This window comes from Dendronephthya gigantea, unplaced genomic scaffold (genome assembly GCF_004324835.1).
Source record: "Dendronephthya gigantea isolate DGI-Jeju-01 unplaced genomic scaffold, DenGig_1.0 000243F, whole genome shotgun sequence".
NCBI lineage: Eukaryota > Metazoa > Cnidaria > Anthozoa > Malacalcyonacea > Nephtheidae > Dendronephthya > Dendronephthya gigantea.
Window position 1 is genome coordinate 101851 of NW_021163253.1, and position 26689 is coordinate 128539.

The window sequence follows — 26689 nt, forward strand, 5'->3', positions numbered from 1 at the left end:
TTGAAATTCTCTTAGATTTTTTTTTGACGCGGAAGTATTTTGTCTTGGGCTACTGTGTCTGGCTTGACACAGTAGCCCAAGACAGACAAAGGTAGCCCAAACAAAATACTTCCACGTAAAAAAAATCTTAAGAGAATTTCAAAAAAGTGAAAAAAAATAATTTTTTTCAGTCAAAAAAATGAATTTCAAAATTTCTGGCGTCCTTGTGTGTGTGGTACAAAAATCTACCAAGATCATGTTTTTATTTTTCAAACGAATGATGGCTCTTATCTCCATGTATTCTATCGGAATATTTTATAGTTGTATGGTGTTTTGTCGTTTAATATGGAGCATTATTCGAGAGGGCACTGAAGTTGTCAAATCGGTACCGATAGAGCAGGGTAATAACCTATAGTCGTGGTTTACATAGTTCCGCGCCAAAGCCAAGGTCGAGTGAACTCTGGAGAAAATGAAAATACCTCGCGCTGACGCACGGACAACGGTTATTCTCCAACAACAGCCTCGTACCCAGGCGCTTTATTGGAAAACATAAAGGCTGCATTCAGCGTAATATAGAGATCTGTGCGAGCACGCAGAGGTGCTTGGGTAGGACGCGGCAAATAAAGCTTCGCTCTCCTGTCGCGTCCTTCCCAAGCATCCCTGCACGCTCGCACGTTTTAGCCACAGATCTCTATATTACGCTGAATGCAGCCGTATGTTTTCCAATAAAGCGCCTGGGTACGAGGCTGCTCCAACAATATAAGTAAATCTAATTTGAATTATTGTATAAAGTCTAACTTTAGCATGTGTGTGCTCAAACTGAAACAATTACGGTACAAAAAGAGCTTCGAATACAAATTTTATCTAATATTATGATATATAAGACTATAAAAAACAACATGCGATCATTATTCACTCCGATCATTAATGAACATCTATTCACCCGATCATTATAAAATTGATAAAGTGCCATTAACTAAAGTAGTCTGAATGAGTTGTAAATACAGGATACATTCAACCGCAGAGTATCGTATACTTTTAGATGAAAGAACAGAAGTAAATATTTAGCAGTAAGTAAAATATGGCTTGCTTTGTACAGGATGAGCTATCTTGTAAAGTCGGCCGTTTTCAGCAGCATAATCATCACCTTTGAAGCCATCTTGCATGTCGCCAACTAAAAAAAAGTAAAGTAGGTGGTAGATGATGCTTACTGAGTAAAGATAACGATCAAAGATCGGAGGACTGCAATAAAAATCAAGATTTGCTGAACCAGAAATCTGTTACAAGCCTGACTTTCAAGTTTTCTTGACAAACATTTCCAGTTTTGAGGCATACGAATTTGCATTAGACCTTTTTGGATTATTTTTGGATTGACATACCATTGCTACACACTTGTTTTCTACAAATTCCATGATGCATCTTAAACCAGGTTGGACATTTTTCTGTTTTGCAACAAAATCGTTTGTACGGACGACGAACTTTGTTCCAGAGATCGAAGAAGTTGCAATAACAATTATTATGGTTATTGTTGTTGTTGTTGTTGTTATTGTTGTTATTATTATTATTGTTGTTGTTATTGTTGTTGTTGGCTCTTTTTCGTCTGCACAGACAATTGTTGTGGTTGTTATTATTATTATTATTATTGTTGTTGTTGTTATTGTTGTTGTTGTTGTTGTTGGTTGCTTCTCTTCCTCCCGTGGACTGAAGTTGGATCTCTGTGACTTGCGTAACACCCAAGTTCTCCTTGATGAGAATCATATACCTCGCTAATCTTTTTGCACAGGTAACTATAGCTGTTGATATAGTCTAAAACAATCAATACAATCTATTAACAATTGAGCATACATTGAACCATTCATTGAACCATATTTGATATTTACTCACATCCACACTTTCTCTGGCACGCCAATGCGCATGCGTGTGAATCCGAACTCCCTCGACACGAGATTTTTCGATAATCGACATAAATTTTGGAGTTATGCTTATCACCGATCCAACAGTAACAAGGTTCTGTACAATACCGGTTGTTGTTGTTGTTATTGTTGTTGTTATTGTTGTTATTATTGTTGTTGTTATTGTTATTATTATTGTTGTTGTTGTTGTTGTTGCTGAACCATCCCCGCTTTTCTCGTACAGGATTTTTCCTATCCGTGGAACTACAATAAAAGAAAGAAAAAAATTGCAAATCAGCAGCGGGCAGAATCCTAGCCTTTCCTGCAATCTGATTGGCTGTAATCTCGGCCTGCGTTTTCGAATCGTTTTTGATACCCCGGGAAAATATTTTTCTATCCGGACCTCGCGCCGGTAAAAAACATATATATCTTTGATCTTGGTTGTGCACGCCGTTTGGTTGTGGAGGCTGAGTTGAGGGAATCTTTGTACATTTGAACACAAATCATGGCAGCTAATAAAGGATACGCAGGCGAACCATTTGACTTAATTTACATAACAGAAATGAATTATCAGTCTTCATCGAAATTTTTAGAAGAAAACTATCGTTTGCCTAACAATCGGTTAGAATTTAAACGCAAGCAAACAAACGGATCATTCATCCTAAAAAACTTTTTCTAAAGTTTTTTTTGCCCCAAAAAGTTTTCATAGACAAAACAACCGATGTAGTCATTCGTTGTTATGGGAAATCGACATTTTAAAACCGAATTACAAGCAATTACAATATGTAAATTACGACAAATTATGTCATATGAAAACCAGCCTTTAGGACAAAATACGACATGTTGAGACAGAAAATCAGCCTTGTCATGATTTAGGCGTGAACAGAAAGGTTGGGTGTGATGACAAACTAGCCAATCAAGGTTGAGGGTACATAGAAATGTGGGCGTTACTTTCTCGTTCCAGCTTGGTCATATTTTAAGGTCATTTTTTTTAAGTAAGTCGTTCCGCACTCGTGAGTTAATTTTCACGTGAACATTATTGTAAGGTTGAACTGAATTTTATATTACCTGCAGTTCTTTTCAGAATCAGACATTTCATGCATAGTGTTCAAATTTGTTAATCGATCTGATCTGTCGTAATTATTGCTAATTTTAATTACCTTTGCTGTACACAGAGCGGGCTTCAATGATTGAAGTTTTACCTTGTGTCCACTTCAGTTAAAATATTCTCAATATCATCTTGGCCTTCCGAAGAAATATCCGCCAAGACAAAAACACAGCATATTTGTAACACCAAAAGGGAAAAAACCATGAAACTCTTCATTTCGACTTCTGTAAATATATAAGATGAAAAGCTATGCAGACAGTATATGCAACTGCTATATGCGGCATCCCTGAAATGCGATTTATATATCCATAGACTCTACACGGTGTTCCTACATTTGAGTTTCTTCTCTGTGTCTGTCCAAGGTACAATACAGGTCTACCATAGTTATATTTTAATTGTAGCTATTTAAACTGACTGTATAGGTTCTAGCAAATCCTTCCTTAAACTTGTGCCATTACTAAAGAATAATAGAAATAACCTTGTTCGTAATCTATATATATATTTTCTATATGAATTTTACCTTCCAAAGATCTTTTACCTCCCAAAGAACTACCAGTTTAAACCAGTTTGCTAACAATTTTCCTAACTTTGTATAAGTTTACTCCGGTTGGTTCGACTAATTCGACAGAATGCAATAAAAATAGATTCTTTTATAAAACATGAATTTATAAATGAATAATTTCATGCTTGTGCACTAACTCATTAAATGATAGCGGTTAAGCCAATATCTCGTCAAAATTGATCAATTGATATTGATAGACAAGCGATATCTAATAATATTCTTGAGAAAAATTAGCCTTATTACTCCACTAATGAAGGCTTGGACGGACCTACAAGCTAATTTACTTAAAAGCAATATCTAGTTGTCAAAGATTAAATTTCATGACCATGAAGTTCTGTAAATCGGTGCTGGTGGATATAGCACTGATAAAAGTTTAAAGTTGCAGCAATTGTTTGTATATTGCTGTAAACCAAAGATGAGCCGGTCTGTTAATTAAAAAATAAATAAAATGCATTAGCCCATGTCGAGGGTACGAATGATTGACGGCTTGGTAAAATTGGTTTGCAGGGTTCAAATATTAATTAAAACGACAAATAATGAATAATGCTTTATCTAAACACGCGGCTCTTCTAATTAACTAAAGAAATTTCGAGATGACAAACATAAAACGGAACGCAAAGGCGCACGGGGAAAAAATTCACGGGGAAGGCAATTGACACCCCTTTAGCTCAGGACAAAAAGAATGGTCAAAAGTCTGTCCTCTATTAACAATTTATTTGTTCAAAATTTAAGATTATCCCATCCCACAAATATTCATATTTTTGGCCGATTCGTGGAGTTGCGTTGGTAAAATAAAAGTTGCACAAAAATTAAGTCTCACTAGTACTCTCAGCAAGACCATCTAAGAAAGGAGTCGATGACGCATATCGTAATCCATCTTTATCCACAGATATCAAAACGCCAAGACCATGGATAGCCAGCGATGCTCTATCATCAATCTCCGTAATTTGCTGTCCTTTGCTCGTACTTCATGTAACACATTCTGATCAATGGTACAACGCTGTACTCGAATATCTTGTAAGTAATTACCCAATGATGGCAACATAAGCTGGGGTCGGGATAGCGCTTGATTTGGATTCAGGTTTTCATCTAAGACACTTGTTATTATCTGCGGAGTCACCTGACGAAGTGAAGCACCAACAACAGAAATAGCCATTGCAGGCTCCCAAGGTCTATTTTTTTGGGCACTGTTTTTTCTGAATGCAAAAGCGGGCTGAAGTTCTGAGTTCAATCGAGTACCAGGCTTAGATTGTTTGATATAATACTTATTAATGGCCGCAGAATGTGGAAGCGCAATTCCATGTACAAATAAACCTGTTCCCCACGGTTGACTATTGATTGTATGTATCATTGAACACATATTACCATACTTATCCATCGCTACCACCCCATCAGAGTGAGGCGCGAAGCTTGTATCAGTTGTATGACCACCTATTTAAAATAAATATATAGGGATGCTGACCGTAACAACTAGCAACTTTATTTTGGGTTGCGCGTTGTTCTAACCTTGCGAGAGTGACCACACCCACCTTCACGCAACTTTATTTTGGGTTGCGCGTTGTTCTAACCTTGCGAGAGTGACCACACCCACCTTCACTCAACTTTATTTTGGGTTGCGCGTTGTTCTAACCTTGCGAGAGTGACCACACCCACCTTTACGCAAACTTTATTTTGGGTTGCGCGTTGTTCTAACCTTGCGAGAGTGACCACACCCACCTTTACTCATACATAGTGACGTTTTAATCTTACCTAGAAGTTTTTTTATTTTCTCGTTGATTTCATCCATTCCACCAGGTTTACTCATTTGACTCCAAACAGAATAAGCAAATTCCTTTGATGTTCTGTTTCGGGGTGAAAAATCCAACTGAAATTCACGTTCAAGAATAGCAATTGCATTTGGCATTGTTCGTAAATATAACGAAATGAAGTTACTAAAGCGAATTATAGAAGCAAACCAGTAGAGTCTGGTCGAATTTGTAAGATAGGAGTAACTTCGAAGATCAGCAAATTCCATTAGATTCAGTTTTTCCAGTAACTCAGTACCTCCTGAGCCAGCGTTGTTGGTACCTAAATTAAGGAATTTAGAACATTCCAAACTATTGACAATTAGCAAACATGTGAAACCACGGGTGAAACAAATTAATTTTCTCCCGAAGGGAATCGTTGTGCATAGGTATCCAAATTAAATATAATCAATTCATGTTTGTATAAATTTCTCACAGGCAAATTCAAAAACAACTAGCGTTTGTTTGATAGAAAAAATGCTATCAAAATACATATAACAGCACCAACCTGAAGTTGACACAACATAATCAGAATACGTCGTATTATGGATCTTTCCAGTTGACTGTGTAAGAACTATATCAGACATTGTGAAACCATTTTCCTTTTGAACTAGTGACACCATATCTTGCGCCCAGGCTCCAGTGTACATCTCATTTACTCCATTTTCAGCAATAGATTGAAGAACTTCTAACAGCTCTGGTTGTTTGAATAGTTCACCGTATTTGTAATATTCACCAGTTTCAGGGTTTGTAAACAGCCGTTTTCCTAAACATAATCAAGAACATTAACAAAATATATTTCTGAATAATCGATTTTTAGGAAGGGCTTGGGCCTTCATCAGTGCAATTAACTTCAAAAAAATGTTGATTTCACTTTTTAGAGCAACTGCTCAATTTTTTTCATAGGCGGCCCAGAAAGCAGTTAACTTTAATTATCCAATCATGTAAATGTGCTTGATTCATAGCTGGTCGCATGCGTCACAATGGTACACTTTTTTAACGAATAAAGTCATTTAAATTCATCAAATGATTCTCACTGACCATCTTCAGTTCTGAGCAATGTGATATCATTGTAGTTTGCTGCAATGTTTCCGGCCAGGAGATGACTTAGATTAAATCCATTTTCAGCGAAATACAACGCAGGTTCCAACAATGTCTTGAGATCGAAGTTCGCTAGCTTTTTGACCGCTGCATCAATTCCTGAAATGAAAAAATATTTTAAAAAAATAAAACTTCAGCGAAATCGGTAACGGCATGCAAATGCCGTAACTTTCATCTTTTTTTTAAATTTGAAAATTCAAATATCTTATGATTTAATTTTTTTAATCAAAAGTGTCTACCATTAATGCGCGATTTTGAATAAAGGAGAAGGTAAGGTTCACGCCTGCCTGCATGCCCTACGACATACCTGCAAAAAACCCAGGCACAAGAACCGATGCTCCATTTGGTTTTGTTGTGTGAATTGGCAATATTTGGTCAACGTCAAGGTCAGTTGGAATATTCCAACCACCATCTAAACTATATACTCGGTTTTCATGACTGTTGTAGTACAGTATCTCTGTAACACCAGCGAAGGAGACGTAACAACCAGCTGCAAGGGTTATTTCTGCAAAGAATCCAGTGTAACATATGTAACAATCAAATATAGTTACTCGTGAGGTAGAACACTATGAAATGAATTTTGACGCTAAAAGTGCCAGGTAAAAATAAAAATACGACTTTAACCTGTCAGTGCTGTAGCTACACAAGCATCCATGGCATTTCCTCCTTGTTGCAACGCAACAATCCCAGCATGCACAGCGAGAGAATTGGTTGTCCCGCTGACCACACCATAATCATGACTCACAGCTAATGGTTTGGGAAAAAAATATCTTTGAGCTGAATAACTTTTCAGTCTGTCAAAATCTTCTTTCGGCCAATCTTTCGGCGACAAAGACAGCCCGTCTTTAACAAAGATGAAATAGAATTTTAAAAATCTCAAAGCAATCAATTTAGCAAAGGTTTCACTTGTTGCTGTTAGCATACGTTTACGGCTTAATTTCTTGAAATATTAGTTTCAATTTACCTACCGCCGGTTGTACGTTTAATGCTCCCCTTCGAGATACGAAGCATCTTAGACAGACTTCAGAACTTTTAAATTGAAACTTAGTAAACTCTAATTTGTCTGCGGCTTCTTTTATCGCATACTTTCCCTACTATTTTACGCCTTAAAAGTAGCTAATTTTAACGTATCTATATTCTACTCTATCATATTTGTGTATATTTTGTATCTTATTTTAATCCAGGGCCCCGCTGAAAATCACCTATTGTGAGTCGGGCACCCTGACAAAATATTGTCTTAATAATAAAAAAACAAATACTTTATAAACAAAAACGTTTTAATGGGTTAATAAGGTTTAATGCAAGGCGTAAACCTTAATTGCCAGTTTGCCACAATGTAAGGCAGCATTTGTGTTTGTAGTTAGGGACATAGAGACACGGTTTACCAACGACATTGCCTTCATTCAACTTTTCCATGCCGTGCATGTACTTGTTTATTTTTATCAAAATTTTGTTCTACCCCAACGGGACTTGAGTCACTTGACTCAGACTCATCCCTCTCGACATAAGCTTATAACTTTTCAATTGTTTTTTTATTATTTTCTTTCGTTAAACATGTAGGCGTGCCTTGCAATAGATTGCCCAAAACTTGCAATTTAAACCATTTTGGCTCAAGGTTTTGCCTAGCGGGCGATGAACAAACCTTTATTTGAAGTCTCTTGTTTCACATGACAAACGTCATGATCATGTCAACTGAATCCCAATCTGCACTTCATACCGTATAAAATACTTATATTCTTAAGCTGTCTAATCGAACATTGTCTATACTACAGTTCTAATATTTATATTTTCAAAGACTTGTAGTTGTACACGTAGCTACTCCAAATATTCCCTACGGGTCGGGTTCCCCACACAAAAATAGTCTATAGACGCGAAAATAAAACAAAATTCTATACACAACAAGGCTACATATATACTCACCGCAAATGACTGTAAAACTGCAAAAAGTCAAAATGAAAAACCCTAAATTCATTGCATGACACGTTCTTATACCCAGAGACATCTTACGTCTTCACTGATTTCCGACTGTTTCTTAAAAAATTGCGCAAAGAAGTAAAAAACAAATAGTCAAAGCTTGGATTTAACAAATAATTTACACTGTGTCAAATTTCAAAATTTAAATGGTGGTTATATAGTCCGGAGATTAGATCTATTTAATCTATAGTTAATCAGTAACATGAAACAAAGTAAATATTCAGTTGACCATGGGTATTACATCTTCAACTGGTGTGATTTTGAAGATTGGTGCAAAATATCACCAAGTTCAAATCAAGTTACGACGCGCAACCACAAATATTTATTTATTTATTTATTTATTAACTTTGCCAAGTATGATGCAACATTTACCAGTATATTTACAACAATATATAATATAGAAAATTGGCAGGGTGCACGCTACAGTTTTCACCAATTACAGCGGCCCCATAATATCTAGGCTATATGAGTGTCTATGCACAAGATTTGCTGGGCTAGTGCAGTCTGCCAAATCATCTAAACAATTTCGTTACAAAGTTGTCTAGTTCTCCTTCGTTAGAGGTTCTGGGACCAGTTGTATAAAACATGCATTAATTAAAGCCCGCCGCACGCGTGAGCTTAATATAGCTGAGCAAAAGACCTCGCGTGGCTGTTAGCTCAGCAAGTTACTGTCGTGTGCAGGATAGTTTTTGTGAGGAATTCGCCTCGAGAGGCAAGTTTCTCACGTGTGCGGATGGTTTTCGGACTGAGCTAACTGCCTCTCGAGGTCGTTAGCTCAGCTGATAGCTCTCGTTTGCTGCATTTAACGTAGACGTAATCTGTCACTGTAATCAAAAGTTAACTAACACGAAAATGCAGGCTATGGAATCAACCTGTTTGAACGAAAGTATTTAAATGAATCGGTCAAAGTTACGAACAAGGTTTAGAGTAATAATATGACATAATATGATCAATTATTACTACACAGTTTTTCATTCTAAATTGTATGCTTTTTCAGTCACGAGAGTTAAAGTGACAACACAAGTTTCGAACTCGCAAATCCAGGATAATCCACCTGACGCCATATTCTCAACCCCCCGGGAATTATCATTAGTTTGATATTGTTGTAAGCAGGCATCATCAGGCATCACCATATCCGGGTTCCGTTAAAGGAAACCGGAAAATTAGAACGGTACCATCCTTCAAACGAAAGAGCATTTCATAGAAAGACTATAAACCAACAAAAAGCTCTCGCAAAGATTTGTCCTTCAAAAAAACGCCGCATCGTTTTTAATTATACAAATAATCGAAAGAGCAAAAAAATTACGATATTATTGCTATGAGTATTTCCCCATTTGTGTTTTTCATGCAAAATTTATACAACACGTGGTCAATTTCATGTCCAATTTTCGCGTGATTTCTAGATTTTCCAGGCAGTGAATAATTACTATAGTGATATTATATAGTGACGTCATGAATGGTACTCAAAACCAGAGTATTCAAAATGTGATGCCCCAACCGTTGTTTCAACGGCAGAAGCCGACATTTTCGTGATGTTGTCAGGCATATTTTGTATACAGGACTTTGCAGTATAGAATAGGTCGATTTAGTCGACCGATGCTTAGTATCATATAAAAATATGTAGGTAGAAATCCTTCACTTCATAACTGTACAATACTGCGTATATTACTATGTTTTTATACTGAGAATATACTGAGAACACTATAGTTAACTAAGACGAAATGTTGAATTACCGTTCGTCTCTAAATTGGAAACGACTTCATTCATTCCATTGTCGTTTGACGATCGTGTTTCCGCCGGTATTGAATGCACAGGGTATTGAACAGTTTCCGGTTGTTCTTGGAATTTTTTAGAAAGCGGGATAACAAATACTGAAATATCATCATATGAAGCAGGATCGGTAGCCTTCAATTCTACATTGTCATTAAAATTGATTTCATCTCTGGATATTCTCCACCCACGTTGCGTATTGCGACCTCGAGCAGCCATCACGAGATTTTGTGCAGCTACACTATATCTATAGATATCAGAGTAAACAAGTCAGGCCCAGCTCTAAAAAGACTCATTTTGTTTTATTAGAATTCACTGGTTAGGCCAGAAAGACAATAACTTATTTCTACTGTAGGTGTGGGAATGTTTAAAGACCATAATAAAAAGATTACTTTCTATAAGACAGTCCCTGTATGTTTATACACGTAATAAAACAATTACCTTCTTTTCTCGTGCACGTCGCAATGTGTGAAGGTGCTTTGGACAATTTTACATGCCTGCAGAAAGAAATATATCGCGTAGTGACATCACGGAATGCCATGCTAATTGATACACTGTCGACAATTGGACCAATTCCTTACTAAACTAAATTAAAAATTAGCTTCGTCACAGTACAAAATTAGTAAAATTGGAAAGTTTCGTGGCGAAATATTGTAAACTAAAGTGTTAAAAATATCAGTGCGCGAAGTTGACATATTTTCTCAAAATTAGTATTACGCTCAAAAAAATCCCCACCGCTTTTTGAAAAGTGCTGTGCACCTCAGAACTGACTTTTCCTGATTCATGATTCAGTTTAATAGTAGAATGGTCCATTTTGAGACTTTTGCTTACAAAGACAAGAAAGCAAGCAAGCAAGCACAAACCTTCTCATTAGATACTCTTTCCCATAATCCATCAGTCGCCATGATGAGAACATCATTCTCATTTATTGTTTCTTTCGATAAATCGTATATTGTCACCTGAAAAAGACATTTTTAACTATAGTTAAAACTAATAGTATTCACTACACGGCCCGTGAACACGCTTGCAATAATTTTAAAATTTAGGTTAATTAATTTACCTCTGGTTCAGGAGTCAAAAAGGGTTTGACTGGAATGCCCGTGTACGAAGCTTTTAAATCAAAATCTCCAAATCCTCTTGTTGTTCCGATTGTTTCGAGAAGACGAGCCTGAATAAGTAAAAACCTATATCAGTAATCGTACATTTCTGGTTATATAGCTATAAATTTGGATGAGAAAACACTAAAATACACTGAAATTATAATTGCTGGGCTGCCTGGGCAGTTGGTGCTTGCCGAGCGCATGCTCATTCATACCACATGCCCATCGGATGATTTCATTACCGATTTTCCACTGCCAGATATCATTTGTGTTTTAAAGACATCCTCCTCCGTTATTTGTTTTAATGCCCTAGTAGTAAATTTCAAAAACAGATTTTTATTACACACATCCAGATCTTTTTTGACTTGAATTGAGGTAAATTTTTAAAATTGAAATTTTAAAATCTTTTTGAATTGAATTGAGCTAGGAGTCAAACGAATTGTCATACCATCCGGTCATATTTCGGTCTCTACAGAAAAGTTTCTTTCCAATGTGTTTTCGACGAGGTTTTTGCTGAAATTCTAAACGAGTGAACTCATTTCCCAACAAATGTGGTTTCATTCCAGCCTAAAATATATTTAAATATCATAATAAAATTCTGTACCAGGAAATTAGTAAGTTCTGTAAGGGAGAGCGCGCGATATTTAGTAAATTCTATTTAGTAAAGTTTGGTTGCAAACTACTGTAAAATGCGTGAAAATATAGACAATATTTACTAGTAATAGCATGCAATCAAACTTCGTAAAAGTACTAAATTTGATATGCTCTATCAACCAGTGCTGGTAACGTTTGTTCATTGGCATTTTCATTAGGTGTATTGATTGTAAATACCTCTGGGCATTAATTGTGGTGAATCTCCGGGGAATGAGCAGAGGGGAGTATTAGGTCTAACATTTTTTGATCTGCTCACATTAAGTAATATTGAATTAAGCCTTACCAGGACTTGAAGTCGACAGCGATCAGTCTCAGGAGTATGATCTTTTGTCACCGGGATTGGTTTTCCATCTTTGCATATAATTGCTCTGCATTTTGATAATCATAGTGGGATATTAATAAAGTAGCTATGAATTCTACTGTTCTTGATTGTTCTAGTGACAATAAACAGTTAAAGATTTTACTATGTATGTACAAAACATAAAGTAGAACCTGGAATCACCAGCATTTGCAAGAAATAATTTATTCTTTATAAACAATGAAACAACTGCAGTACATCCACCAGTAATTTTATGAAGACTTCTATCCTTATTTATGCGATTATCCTAAAATATAGCAGGTAAAAAATGACAAGATGATAAAGTCAATATATATATATATATATATATATATATATATATATATATATATATATATAATATATATATATTATATATATAATATATATATATATATATATATTCAGTAGCCAAGGCAATCCAATTTTCAGTCATGCATGTACAATGCAAGTTTTAGTTATTTTTCATTACTTTCGAAATTCATTGTTTTCACAGACTATGAACCCTGAAACATTTGCACTAGCATGGCCTGCAAAAGTCAGGCTGACCCAGCCTCCGGCTGTATATAATTAATAATGTAATTTAACAAAATTACCATATCTAAAAATGATTGTTCCAATGCTCCAGTGATAACAGCTTCAAAGTCTATTGTAGGAGCAACAACTCCTTGTAATACTGGCAGTTTTCCATAATTTTTCTCCTCACAAATAATCACATCTTGAATTTCATGTAGCTTCTCATGAATTATATCTTGAAGTTGATTGACAGCTGCCAAGGCCGCACCTGCTCCTGCGTGGCCGTCAAATATACCAAAACACCAGTATGGAAGTTTTGTCTGCAAATATATAAGTACAATGAATTAATACCTCTACCGGTAGTTTAGTCTCAGTTAATCATATATTTTTTCAAAGTTGTCAAAAAAGTTTAGTCTCAAAAATTTTATTATAGCCATCAAAATATATTTTAGAAAATCAGATAAACATCTGGTATGCTGTATTAACATTGTTTTCTCAACATGGCATTGGAATCGATGCAGTCAAGGGAAGCAAACTAATTACAATTCGCATGGCAACTTGGGCTAGCTTTCAGGACAGTACTGTATTTATAAAAATTCTGTATTTCATTTATCACATGCTTGCAGTAGTGTTTATAGCCGTCATAATTAATACATACAATTGTATCTTCTTTTGGTTTCTCATCAATACTTATTACATGTAAGCAAAATAATTCTGCAAATGCTTGATCTTCGTTGACTAAATAGGTCTTCCCTGCATTGATTGTTCTATAATGGACAATTATGTTTAATTTATCTATACATTGATCTCTATGCGAAAACTTTGCACACAATATTGGTAAAAACATATTTAGTACAAGATAAAAAAATCTATATATCTATTTACATATCACCAATTGTTTATTTTTGATGCTAATTTCTCCTAAAAATGACTACATGTATCGAACCAAATATTTAAGGGATGTGCTCCTTAGTCACATAAATTATGGTGCAATAGTGCCTTGGCATAAATTTCTTGTTCAGTACCTATACATATATCTACTTTAACAAATTGGAATTCTGCATTGCTCAAAGAGCAAAATAGCAGGTCAGGATGCAAAATTTAACATTGATTGGTAGAACAAAGTTGCTGGTCATTCAATAAACAAAGTTGACCAACACAGAAAATTGTGAACAGTTGGCAGGAAATGCAGTTTGTAAGAGGCATACACTATATAAAAGTTTCTGGACCTATTTAAGGCAACTACCCAGCCAAAAAGGCTGAAATTAATATTTTAATTTTAATATTATCCTCCTTCAAAAAAAACTCATGTTGTTTTACGTAATTCGCAAAATCCATCAATCACTGATTGTCTATTGATGACTTGATGCGGTAGTAATTATACAATCCATTGTGAATTTTACTACAGCATGGGATTTATATACATTATAGTACTCCAGCTGGTGTACAAACTTACTCGGAATAACCTGCATTCAATGGTAATTCTCTTTGAGCCACAAGTATTGGTCGTATTTCATGATCTGCTGATGCTTTGGCAGCTTCTTTACTCAAACCAAGGAATGAGGGTCGAGTGTAGGGAAAAAGCTCAGTTGAATTAACCTTCTGATGGGCTTTCAGTCCATCTGATTTCTGGCCACTGGGAAAAACTAGATTGCCTGCCCATTTCCTAACTCCGTTCAACGCAGCAGCCATTTTTCTTCATTATTTATATAAAAAAGACATTTTCAAGTATTTATTAATTGCTCTTTCACTGTCATCGCAAACACGGAAGTGATGGATAATTATGGAAATTTGGTGACCCAAATTTGGGTACCTGAACAACCCACCGAATTCATCCGCAACGTTCCACCACTGAGTGTATTCCACCAGTGACCAGTCATCGGGAAACAGATCTGGGAACAGATATCAACAGAAGAACCGGGCTCAGCCTGGGGCTCAGGGGAACTGGAGAACCGTGAAAAAAGGGGATTAGGAGACCGGGATATAGGGAAAACGCGGAACGGAAAAACCAGGAAGCAGTGGAATGGGGAAACTAGAGAAAGGGAGACCTGGGGAACGGGGAAACAGAATATTTTTGCAAACTGAGCCGTTCAGTAATTTATACCGAGTTTCCCCTTTCGAGAATCATGACTATTTTGACGTTAAAATCCAACAAGGATTGTTTCAAGACACCGAGAGAATATCAAAACACTAAAATTATCGCATTGGACATTTTATTTTCTCGCTAAAAACACTTAAAAAACGTTTAGGCGTTTAAATCTTGTAATTTCCAAGCGTGTGCATTTTTAGGCATTCAGTTAGTTTTCTATGCTGCTCGCTGACAGCAATGCCGCACAGGGGCATGAAAACACTGGCGAATTCAATCAATTTCGATTTTGAAACCGAGTGGCAAAATTTTGACTACCACAACTACCTTCATATATGACTTGAAATTAGATGTTAGCGGCATTAGTTCTCTAATGAGTTAAATATTACGGTAGACCCATTATGTTTAGCAGACAATCCAGTTTATTATTCAACCAATCTTTGTGTTTTTGAGACATTCCATCAATCCATTTCTTCGGCAGCATTTTGTATCCAGTGTGGCACCCCAATATTGCTCCCACAACAGAAGCGTTACAGCTGGCCATTCCTCCTTCAAAAATCAAGTCGGTAATGCACGACCTATAGAATATCATTCAGCCTATTATTAGACACATGTCTTCACGTCTAAGGCATGGAGCAAAAAAACAGGATAAAACTTAAGATTTACAATCTCTACCTGCGTCATGATTTAAAAATTCCCAGTGCATTCTACAATGCATAATTGGAATAGTACCAATAAAGTTACAATACAGGAAACCTGCATTGATATTCATTATTCCCTCACTATAGGCTTATCGTCCTGTACAAGTAATTTATGAGTAATAATCAACTTACTGAAAAGTTTCGTTGAGTTTTCTAAGACCAACAGCAGCTGACCCCAGTGGTTTCAACGTGTACACAATGTTTCTTGTCTCATTACATTGTACACTGCATGTCGAAAGAAAAACTCTGTTGATAGTTGCATAAATATATAGCAGGCAATATACTTAAATAAACTATAAAAATGCAGAAGCTGCATGGTTAAAACATTAACTACAAAACATTGTTTTCCCTGATTTATACATCTTCAATGCCCCCAAAACGTTTCGTGCAATAAGTAATCGCATTGGTGTCAATACCAGATTACAGAATACAGTAATTTTGAAATTGGTATTTCATCTGCCATACTGGTTTGCATTAAACAAATCTAAAAATTTTATTGTCTGATAAACAGCGAATTAAGCTTTGAAATGGCACACATCTATATAACCTATCTATATATATGCTCTACAGTTTAGAGAATTTACTCTTGACTTCCAGTATATATACTGATATAGACAACAAGCCATCGGTGTATTGGGTCAGTAGAAAATATAGCAAAAACCAAGTTATTTTAAACTTGTAAAGTCGTATCAAAAATAATAATAAAACGTCGTTTAGTGAATATATTTCCGCTGTTTTGGTCTCTAAATGTTTTAAGAAAAATTAGAATAGCATGGGTATAAAATCTCATAAATTTACACCTACCTTTCGAATGTCTTGCATTCCAAGTATTTATTTATTTCACTCACTTGAGAGCCATCATCCAGATATCTTTTAGATCTTTCTGCAGCTTCAAATAAGATTGCTTCCACAGAATCATTGTCATTCAAGTCATGTTTACCCTAAATAAAAAGCATGGTAACGATCGGTGTATGAGAGATTTTATAAATTTCGCTAATGCATATTCATTTTTAATCGTCACCATGCGCTATCTTTCAACGAAAGATTTGTTCAGTATTTTAATAATTGCATGGTTGTGTATAATATTTCAATTCACTTTGTATAAGATCTAAAGTTGAGTTGCTATGTTAGTCTGTCTTTCGTAAAATGAAACGAGCCTCAAAATTCATCACATCATTGTACAAAAAAAGGTCGCGATACGTTTTTCCATTTTCCAACGAAACTTGTTAAAATATTTAAAATAAAATATACCTGAAGAAGAAGAGCAATGATGGTATTTACCGCGACACAACTTGCGATACACCTAACAAGAATAGTTTTATAAAATAAAATCCTGATAAGAATGATATCTTTAATCATGAAATTATAGTTAGTTGGACGAGGGGAGATGCATAGACCATGGCTGCAACTACATGCACTGCATCTTGATTTTGAAACTGTCAAGAACGTCAATTAAGTTGCTTATAACAAGTTTAAAGAGTTTACTTCTCTGAGAAAAGTGAACTATCAGAATGTTTTGCGAGGTTCTTCGTAGAAAATGATACCATTCGCAAAGTCTTCTGATATGTAGTTACGTTTAAAACAGGCCAATAAATGTAAGTCCCTTGTCGTCTCTCGTGTGACTATTTGTCAGAGGGATCATGCTTGATGATACTAATAGTCGGAAAATTGTTGCTACCTGTACAATGACACAAACGTTTATTCTAAAACTAGCTGAACTTTAATTTACGTCATCTATACCTTGGATCTGCATGAGTACATTTACATATTCTCGCCGCGTTAGCACAAACTTCGTCCAAGTCATAAAAATGTGAAACACTTAAAACAGCGGTTCGTGCTACTGCGGCATTTGAACAATACTGCTTTTCATGACTTATCATTTTTGCTACAAAATGAGGATCTTTTGTATATTCAGCATCGTTTAAGATCTAAAAAAATGGATTCTCATTGAAAGAAAATGTTATAACTTATACATAAAACGAGCTATGTCTTGCCTTCAAGAGGCCAAGCAGAGGGTTCAATTCCCTGGTAAATTTTGTCCCCCACCCTGAGAAAAATGAAACAAGATGAGATAATCGTGTTCCTGCTGACTTGTAGTTGTTCAGTAATGTGTTTGATAATTGTTAGGCTACCTTTCCAAATAAGCCTTTGAAATCCGGACCTTTTATTTCACCGAAATCTGCAAATCCATTTTTATTCCACGATGCTAACCTACGTGCGACATCAAGTTCGTCGACCACTCCACCCCAGGAAAGAATGGAATCCAAGATCAATATCTAAATGGTTTAGTTTTTGCATGTTTACATCATCATTCTAAATTAACATTAGCTTCCATAAATAAATGGGTAAAAAACATTAGGTCCGTGATCATTCTATAGGTATCAGTGAACTGACTAAAGCCAATTTTTGCAAATTACGCAAGCTGCATAAAGCATGAGTAACTTCGATTACTGTTCCACCTACCATCATAAACACTCTCATTCAAACCAATAAACAATCTGTAACAACTGCAAAATAATTTCTCCTGAAATCACCATCTTCACTCAAAATCTCGCTATACACTTACCATTTGATCAAATGAATGTGTCCAGCATCCTTTCTCGAAATTGTTTCTATGAATATCATTTATGATGTCACAGTAGTTTAATTGTTCTTTATCATAATAAAATGCACATTCACTCTTGCTTAAGAAATCAGTTAAGTACCCAAGAGCACTGCCAATAGCTGCACCGTAGATACAACCAATAATCTTGTTAGACAATTCATCCGGTGGAAATGTGGTCGCCATTGTCGGGGGAAGAAGCGGTGTCTTAACTTTCACTTTCATATGAAAACTTTGTGTCTGTGTTTCATTGTATAATTGCGTCATAGCAGTGTTCAAATTTGGATGAGTAAATGCATCACCTTTTCGCACACGCGGAAATATATTTACAATATCTTCTTGCCGTGGTAGAGGTAATGCGTGTTCCTTTTCAAAATATTGTCTAATGCTAGCAAGACCTTTATCGCAGATATCTTGATGAGGTGTAGTTAAACGGTTGTTTAAACACACCAAAACTTCTAAACTATCGATTAAACAAAGTGAAAGCGGTATTTGTTCCAAAAAATTATTATTCACGTTCAGCTTCTTCAACTTTTTTAGATTATCCATATCATCACGTAATGCTCTTAACTTATTGTTAGAAAGATCAAGCTTTTGAAGTGATTTTAGCAGAGAAAATGAGTTAGGCAGTTTTGATAACAGATTATGTGACAGTTCAAGTATTTCAAGGTGGATTAACATGCCAAAAGATTCAGGCAAGCTGGAAATTCGGTTAAAATTTAAATTAAGATGAATTAGGTGAGGCAATTGTAGTGGAAGTTCTTGAGGAATCTGTGTTATGCAATGAAACGAAACAATTAATGTTTCATAAAAAGAAATATGAGCAAATAGTCGGGCAGGAATTTCCACAAGACCAGGATTTTCTTCAACCACTTCATTTCGCAAATGCTACAAGAAAATTTAAAATTAATTTTCCCATAGGGAGCAACCTTTACAGGATTACATTATTTTGTTATCAAGTATTGAAATACTTTGCAAAATATTTCACAGATGAGATAAAGTCATACGCCTGTATTCAAAAAGCTCACTGACACTCACACTCATCGAGTGTGGCATATAAATTTTGTTTATGCTGGTCAATGAGAAAGTTTTCTTTCAATAGATGGAAAGATATAAGGTAAATCACTGAAAATCAAGCCCCTTTTCGGCTGGAAATACCGCCATGGAAACGTTATGAGAAGATTAGGATCTCCCACTCAATGAGTTTGAGTGTGAGTGAGCTTTTAAAATACAGGCGATAGTGTGTGAACAAAATGTATGGCAGTAGCCACAGTTAATGCATTGACTTTTGGTTCACAAACTAAGGGTCTTCTGTTGTCCTTAGTACACTTGCATAAATAAATGCATTCTTTTACTTTATGTATTTACTACAAAGTTTTGAATTATACAAATTTTTAAAAAATTATTGACATTGTGACTCATCTATAAATCAATTGTCTAGTGATGCACAATACTAGACCAATCAAATCGGCTTCTTGTTTTCTTGATGGCACTACAAACAATGTGGCCTCGAATATTCACAAATCTGGCAACTCTGGTGTTCAAAGGTTTGGGGGCGGGGTTCCAGATTCTGCAGTCTTTTATAAACAAGTATAGAATTATCAATTGTATTACTATAGAGGACCATGCAGGCCTGTTTAGGATAGTATAAAGAAAGGTACTCATATCCATAGCCCACAGGCAGACAAGCATTCAGTGTAGCTAATTAGCTATAAAATAGATACAAATGATATAAAGGATGGGAAATTATTTTCATCCATGTTAACTAGTGTGTGCACTTTATACACTCCACAGGATAGGGTTGCAAATTCATATTTTTAGAATCATCATAGTCAGATCAAGCACATAAAAGTAATAAAGTTTGTTTTTGTATTAACCTTAATTATCCACATCCGTCCCAGAATGTGATCCGGCCTAGCAGCATACAAAGCAAATTCTAGCTGTTTCTAGGTTGAGCATTTGCTTTTTTCTACATGGATTTAGGTCTCCCCAAATCGCCGATTCAATTAATGCAATGATAGGCGAATGGAGATTATAGTTTATTCATGCAACTATAATTAAAAAAGTATATATAAAAGATAAAAATAGAATAACTTAATACAAACCTGATCCAGTTGGTAAGAAGTCAAACGTCTGCTCAAATCCAACTTTTCCGACGATAGACTGTTCAGTTGATCTTTCTCGAGATGACTGGTAAATTCAACATTTCCCATTTCTTTTAAACGTTTTTAATGAACATAATAGAATAATAAGAAAAAATAACAAAATATCAATACTAAATGCCTCATGATGAGGTGAGGCGCTAGAATATAATGACGTAGCAGATAAATAAGCAAAATAGCTATTTATTATGCATGTGCGTCATCACCTTTCCAGCTAGCACTGCCGTATATATATTTTTCAGAAGGTTTTATAGCCTGTTTGAAAAGGGTGCAAAAATTGGAATTGCAGCGGTTTGAAAATGTTCCGCTTAGTGGTAGGGTTTACGTACACGATGCCGGTACAACACTATAATTGTTTGTCATGTGGCATTTTTTCTCCAATAAGATTTTAAACAAGAATATCGCTGCCAGAAAAATGAAACCGAAAAGAGATAGTAGAGACTAGAGAGAGAGAACACCGAAGGAGAGTAATTTTAAATGGAGTGGATTAATAATCATTAATTACTAATAAGTCATTTTTCTAATGAAAACGCAACGTGTAAACGGGATCTTAATAAGAAAGTTTCTCAGTCTCATCAAATGCAGTTTCTATTGCTTCTTCTGGGTCAAAATCATCATTTTTAAGAAACGCATCTTTTGTGTGCATTATTTTCTTATGCTGCGAGTACTCTTCTCGCCGTGGTAGAGATAAAGCGTTTTCCTTTTCGAAATATTGTCTAATGCTAGCTAGCACGACCTTTATCGCAGATATCTTGTAGATATGTTTATATCTCGCAGATATGTTCCAGATACGAGCAATATTGTTGATTTCTAATTTAATGAAGATCCCTTCTAAAAATTGTTTCATGTATGAGTACAAATACGACGAATCTTTAATCTCTCACCCAGGCAAGGCCGTAAAACTGAAGCTTTGTCAGGCTAATTTCGACACTTTAAGACACACTCATCCGGCAAAAATTTGTGAAATGTTTTTGGGTAAAGTACTTTTAAATGACTTGAATGAAACTCTCAAATGCTTTTAGTTAAATTTCTAATGAGTATAGTAGCCTCTCATGCATACTGCCCCTACGTTTTCTGTTTGACCACGCCCTTTCTGTTTTTCGTCGGGCAAAATATTCCTGCACCCCCCTCCGGCCAAGCACAACACCAACGTTACGTCCCTGAACCCATTGACCCAGGCCTTACAGAAAGTCGAGCTTATCAAGCTATAGCTGATCGTTCCCTTTAGTCATGAAAAGTAGGGATTGAAAGTGTTTGTGCCTCTGATGAGGTATACAGACATTGGTGCTGGAATAAATTAATCAAATTCTCTTAGTCTCAACTTTTAATGAACAGGGTGTTTCGAAGAAAACGAAACGCATTAAAATCGCCCATCATGACAATTTCATTGTTAGAATTGACATGCCCAACACTGTATTTGGACCCATAGATTGGCCGTTGCCATGACATTGCGAAAGTTAATAGATAAAGCAAACATGATGGTATCATTTGATTGTATGCTGAAGACAAACACATTCTTTATCATCTTGATGGGCAGCTCACAATTTCACATGATACATAAGGTGATGATTGATGAAAAAAATGAAGTTACACAATGCCCGTCCACACGAGGCCGGAAGAATTTGAAAGAATATTTTTACGGTTACACGCACCATCCACACGTATCCGCCGTTTTCGCCCACTGGAAACGGAAGAATTTGAAAACGCTCTCCAGAGTGGAAGAATTTGAAAACGGCGGCTGAATGGATACGAGTGGACGGCTTTGCCGAATAGATAAATTTGAAAACGATAACATCACGTATCAAATCGTTTCCATATTAATGAGGCTTGTTTCAAGTCTTGTGGCTTATGCTCAACTTTATATTGCTATATTAGCGTCAAATGAGTCTTATTTAGGTTATTTTCACGGTGAGTGAAATCTTCGCCAATCCTTTTAGCATTTGGGAAGTATTTTTCGCTAAGAACATGTCCAAAATGTCGGAGTATGGTTATTCACAATTTTTTATACACGACGTCTGAAATGGCGTAGAACATAAAAAATCTTATGTGCTCACGACCCCATCTACGTTATTCCTACGTAGACCATATCGCAGACGTCTCTGTTAAATCTTCGTAATGACAAATTATTTGTGCCGCGTCAATAGTTAATAGAAGGAGTGGTCAAACGTCATACTTTGTGTAAATATTTTCAGTGTAATCGTATTGGTAAGGAATTTTAATATCATTTTTTTTAATTCTTTCATAAATACATATTACTAAAAATAGTTAAAAATACGACATTAGAGGAGAAAAAATGTGCAATTTGTCGTTTCAAGTTAACAAAAAATTTCAATTCTATTCAATTCGTTCTGTTTTGTCTCCGACTCCGTGCACTCCATTGTGTAGTAATTTGACAGTTGTGCGTTACTAGGGAAGCGATAAAAACTTGTTTCAGTGTTGTGATCGCCCCCTTTTTGCTAGAATGAATCAAACTCATATGAAAATTTGTAACATAATTACTGTAAAATTTGACAAAAGTTAGTTTCCTTAAAGTAAAGGGAATGATTAATTAATCTAAACCGTGACTTTTGCTGGTCGTTCTTGGCAGTCTTGGCAAAGATCTGCATCCTGGTCGTGGTCGTCTAAAATGCATCCTGGTCGTGCGAGAATAATAAAACTGTGGCCAACTCCGTGCTATTGGCACAAGGCCACTAAAGGAATTGTCTGATTTGGTCAGTTATGCATACGTTCGCAGAAAATTTGCATATGAATAAGTATTAGCCGGGTTTTTTTGGCTCACTCGCGTCGGTAATTAATGAAATTTATAACCGTATTTGAAATTTTAGAACTAAATTATTTTGTCTTTTTAACCTAAAATGTTTTTCTTTCATATTACTTGTTAAAACGCTCTGATTAAAACACATGTAAAATGTCACAGGATGTTTAACTTGTCAAGATGAAGCATCATCAACATCAACTCCTACGCAACCTTCAAACGAGGATTATAAATGAGATATTGCAAGCATAAAGTGTTCAATAGTGGCAAGTCATTTATTTTCAAGCTGCTGCTGGAAAGTTTTGAGATAGAGTCATACTGAATACCCTTTCGGATCGTCAACATACCTCTTCTTGAAATCTCTTCACCTAAGTTCGGATGATGTAGCATATAAATCGAGTTTGTTCCACTTATACCGACAGGTCCCGACTTGCCGTTGCTTAGGTTTAAAAAAGTGGGCAAGAATTGAAAAACCTCGCCATATATCCAGATCGTTAGTGAGGTAGCTTTCTCAGCACGTATTTTATTAAGGCTCTTTCCACCTAAGCCTTTTGAAAAGTGCGGAAACATTGAAAATTTCTATCGTTCATTAACAATAAACTTCTATACCATTCAATTTGACAAGAAAAATCATCTAATTTTCTTTTGTTAGATATTTTCTCGGACAATTCTGTTAACTTTCATGCTTAATACAACAATCTTATGGTTTCGACCCTTCGGTTGCTTACAATGAAATTGTCAAAATTGTTAATTCAAATCCACCACCCAAAGGTTTTCCATTTCCCACGATTCTCTCTCCACGGAGTGTTCAGGACAAAATTGCAATCGTCGGAGGAGGCCCTGCAGGCATCCATATGGCATATTTATTGAAGAAAAGGGGGTTTAATTGGAGATCTATAACATGTTCCCATTTCATGAAGGGTCCTGCGATACTCAACTGTGAGAGATTTCCCCCTAATTCTACCTGACTTTTCGTAGACAACGATATCTTTATTCCAGATTATGAAGAGAACGTAATTGCTCTGGCCAAAGAATATGGACTCTGGGATCCTGTACACGTACCCTCAGCTAATATTTGGCAAGATCATGTTTCAAATCCATCTCAATACTCAAACTATGTAATACTTGAAATTATGGAAATTTTGAATACGAACAAAAGAAACGTACGTAGCCATTGCTGAATTGTTCAAAAGCCATGGTTCAATACTGCGCATTGCATCGACAACTGTTTGGTAAGTATGAAGGAGACTTGATGCGGCGACCTGGATCAGAAACAATGAAAAAACTTAGATGCACTTTTGAAGAATTTCTAAAGCAAAATAACCTTCTAGTCTTAAAGACAATCTGCATTGCAAGAAAACCTTGTAGTAACCACCTTACAAAGATACTGAGAAGAAACCTCACAACAACAGGGTCTTCGAACATCCAGATAATACGGTAAGAGAGCTGGGAATATTTTCCCAGGTTTTCACCGAAGGACATGGCAAATGGTGTACTATGGGACATCTTCAAAATGCAAGGCAGCAGACGTACATGGTTTGCGGGCTCGTCTGTAAACTTCGAGTCTGTGAAAAGTGTTCTTGAATACAACAAGTTATTGGTTTCAAAAATGGACACTACCGCATGAACAGATGATATAGTTTAACACAGGACTGTAGTAATTAAGTTGTAGCCTGCGAGTATGAGTCTACGTAACAACGAATATTCATAATTGAAAAGCACCCCAAAGATGGTACAACGCTGAAATAGAAAAGATCGCTCAGAATGGATGTTCCAAGAGTAGAGACTGTTAGGGTGTGTCAGACCACAGTTAATAGAATATATACATGGTTTGGAGATTAAATAAAAGTACAATACAACTCATTACTATTCTATTGTCCACGTTTATGCAAAAAATGGTTTCTTTCTCGTCACGTGTCTATTGTATTTTAGCCAAATTTACCAATGGCATTCGTCTTGCTAAGCTCATCAACCTTGACTTGAAAAATATGTTAATTATGCATGAGATTGCTATTAGTTTATCTGTGCAAAATACAATAAACATGTGATGAGAAAGGAACAATTTTTCGCATAAATGTACCTCAACATAGTTAATGAGTTGTATTGTAGTTTTATGTGGTCTCCAAACCATGTATATTCTATTAACTGTGATCAGACCCTTGATACATAGGCCCTGACAGGGAAATCTGTTAACTGTGCAACTTAGTAAGACATGCTATACATGCTATACATGCTATACATGCATGTAAAAATAAAGATACAAATACCTTGCTGGGCGAAAAATATGATTACATTAAAAAAATTGGTTTGTTTTATGAGTACAAATACGACGAATGACGAATCTTTAATCGCTCATTGCTCTTCCAAAATTTAAACTGTATTTAAACAGCTAGACCGTGCTGAAAGTCGAGCTTAGTATCAAGCTATATAGCTGGTCGTTCCCTTTAATCATGAAAAAAAGGAATGCAAAGCATATGTGCCTCTGATGAGGTACAGACATTGACGCTGGAATAAATTAGTCAAATTCTCCTAGTCTCAACTTTCAATGGACAGGGTGCTTCGAAAATTCCCCGAAAAGCATTGAAATCGCCCATGACAATCTAAAGCCACGTCCACACGATGCCGGAAGACTTTGCCGAAACGCAAGAATATTCTTACGGTTACGCGTACCGTCCACACGTATCCGGCGTTTTCGCCCACTGGAAACGGAAGAATATATGAAAACGCTCCCCGTGCAGAGTGGAAGAATTTAAAAACGATAGCTGAACGGATACCTGCATGTGAACAGCTTTGCCGGATAAATTTAAAAACGAGAAGTCACTTGTCAAGTCGTTTCCGAGGAGGCTTGTCTCAGTGAGGCAAGTGTTGTGGCTTATGTTCAACTTTATATATGAGATATGAGTCTTATTTAGTAAAATCTTCGCCAATCCTTTTAGCATTTGCGGGAATATTTTTCGCTAAAAACATGTCCAAAATGTCAGAGTATGGGTATTCACAATTTTTTATACCCGACATGTGAAATGGCGTAGAAGAAGAAAATAAAAAATTTCATGTGCCACAACTCTATCCATGCACGTTATTTTTACGTAATGACATATTATTTGAGTCAATATAGTTAATAGGATTTGTCAAGCGTCATACACTGTGTAAATATTTTCAGTGCTGGTAGTCAGTGTCGCATTTAGGAGTTTTTAATATAACTTTTTTCAATTGTTTGATATTTGAGAAATACAAATTACAGAAATTAGTTAACAATACGGCATTAGAGAAGAAAAAATAAGTCAACGAAAAACTAACATTGAAGGATTATAGGAAGGAAACTTATACACTAAATTCGACCTTCACAGGATATATGTAGTAGGAAAGATACAACGCCTAGGAAGTCAAATATAAGTCAGTTGTAAATATATCAGTGTTCCCTGAGACCAAAGTGGCAAAACTGATGCGGTTAACTAAAAGACTGAAATCGTAATCACTCCGCGGTATATTGCAAAGGGAGGTTAACACGAATTCACTTTTAGAGCATAAAATGTTTTAATTCTCAAGGAATTTTAAATAGCTTTTAAACACATTAAAAACATAAAAACATGTAAAATTACTGATGCG

At 35.8% G+C, this 26689-nt stretch overlaps 3 protein-coding genes across 3 annotated transcripts; all 3 read right to left on the minus strand.

Annotated features, from left to right (window-relative positions):
* Window positions 1-4350: 4350 nt before the first annotated feature.
* LOC114540638 (glutathione hydrolase proenzyme-like) lies at window positions 4351-7437 on the minus strand. Its single transcript, XM_028560758.1, is given in 8 exon segments — window positions 4351-4502; window positions 4505-4972; window positions 5291-5608; window positions 5834-6091; window positions 6367-6525; window positions 6734-6931; window positions 7051-7269; window positions 7395-7437. Coding segments are annotated over 8 exon segments (1815 nt in total).
* Window positions 7438-8755: 1318 nt separating this feature from the next.
* LOC114540647 (protein phosphatase 1H-like) lies at window positions 8756-14681 on the minus strand. The gene is made up of 12 exons (XM_028560768.1): window positions 14604-14681; window positions 14234-14473; window positions 13436-13544; window positions 12858-13097; window positions 12417-12529; window positions 12208-12292; window positions 11719-11837; window positions 11513-11579; window positions 11231-11338; window positions 11034-11129; window positions 10612-10667; window positions 8756-10417 (listed from the first exon to the last, which is right to left on the minus strand). The coding sequence occupies exons 2-12, from the start codon at window positions 14467-14469 to the stop codon at window positions 10108-10110; spliced, it is 1539 nt and encodes a 512-aa protein (XP_028416569.1). The 5' UTR covers window positions 14470-14473; window positions 14604-14681; the 3' UTR covers window positions 8756-10107.
* Window positions 14682-14966: 285 nt separating this feature from the next.
* On the minus strand, window positions 14967-20464 carry LOC114540639. Its single transcript, XM_028560760.1, has 8 exons — window positions 20272-20464; window positions 18131-19054; window positions 17697-17840; window positions 17305-17492; window positions 16816-16867; window positions 16369-16505; window positions 15697-15789; window positions 14967-15441 (listed from the first exon to the last, which is right to left on the minus strand). Exons 1-8 carry the CDS (start codon window positions 20377-20379, stop codon window positions 15249-15251), a joined length of 1839 nt encoding a protein of 612 aa, XP_028416561.1. The 5' UTR covers window positions 20380-20464; the 3' UTR covers window positions 14967-15248.
* Between the last annotated feature and the right edge of the window lie 6225 nt (window positions 20465-26689).

Bases quoted from the DNA above. Each gene is read 5' to 3' on its own strand.
- LOC114540639 (XM_028560760.1), bottom strand. From the start codon at position 20,379: ATGGGAAATGTTGAATTTACCAGTCATCTCGAGAAAGATCAACTGAAC. The intron at 16,868-17,304 runs GTATAGATGACG...TATTCTTGTTAG, and splicing joins TGTACTCATGCAGATCCAAG to GTGTATCGCAAGTTGTGTCG. The intron at 16,506-16,815 runs GTATATTTTATT...CTTTTTATTTAG, and splicing joins TCATTGCTCTTCTTCTTCAG to GGTAAACATGACTTGAATGA.
- LOC114540647 (XM_028560768.1), bottom strand. From the start codon at position 14,469: ATGGCTGCTGCGTTGAACGGAGTTAGGAAATGGGCAGGCAATCTAGTT. The intron at 12,293-12,416 runs GTTCTACTTTAT...ATCAAAATGCAG, and splicing joins GCAAATGCTGGTGATTCCAG to AGCAATTATATGCAAAGATG. The intron at 11,130-11,230 runs GTAAATTAATTA...TGTCTTTTTCAG, and splicing joins TTTTGACTCCTGAACCAGAG to GTGACAATATACGATTTATC.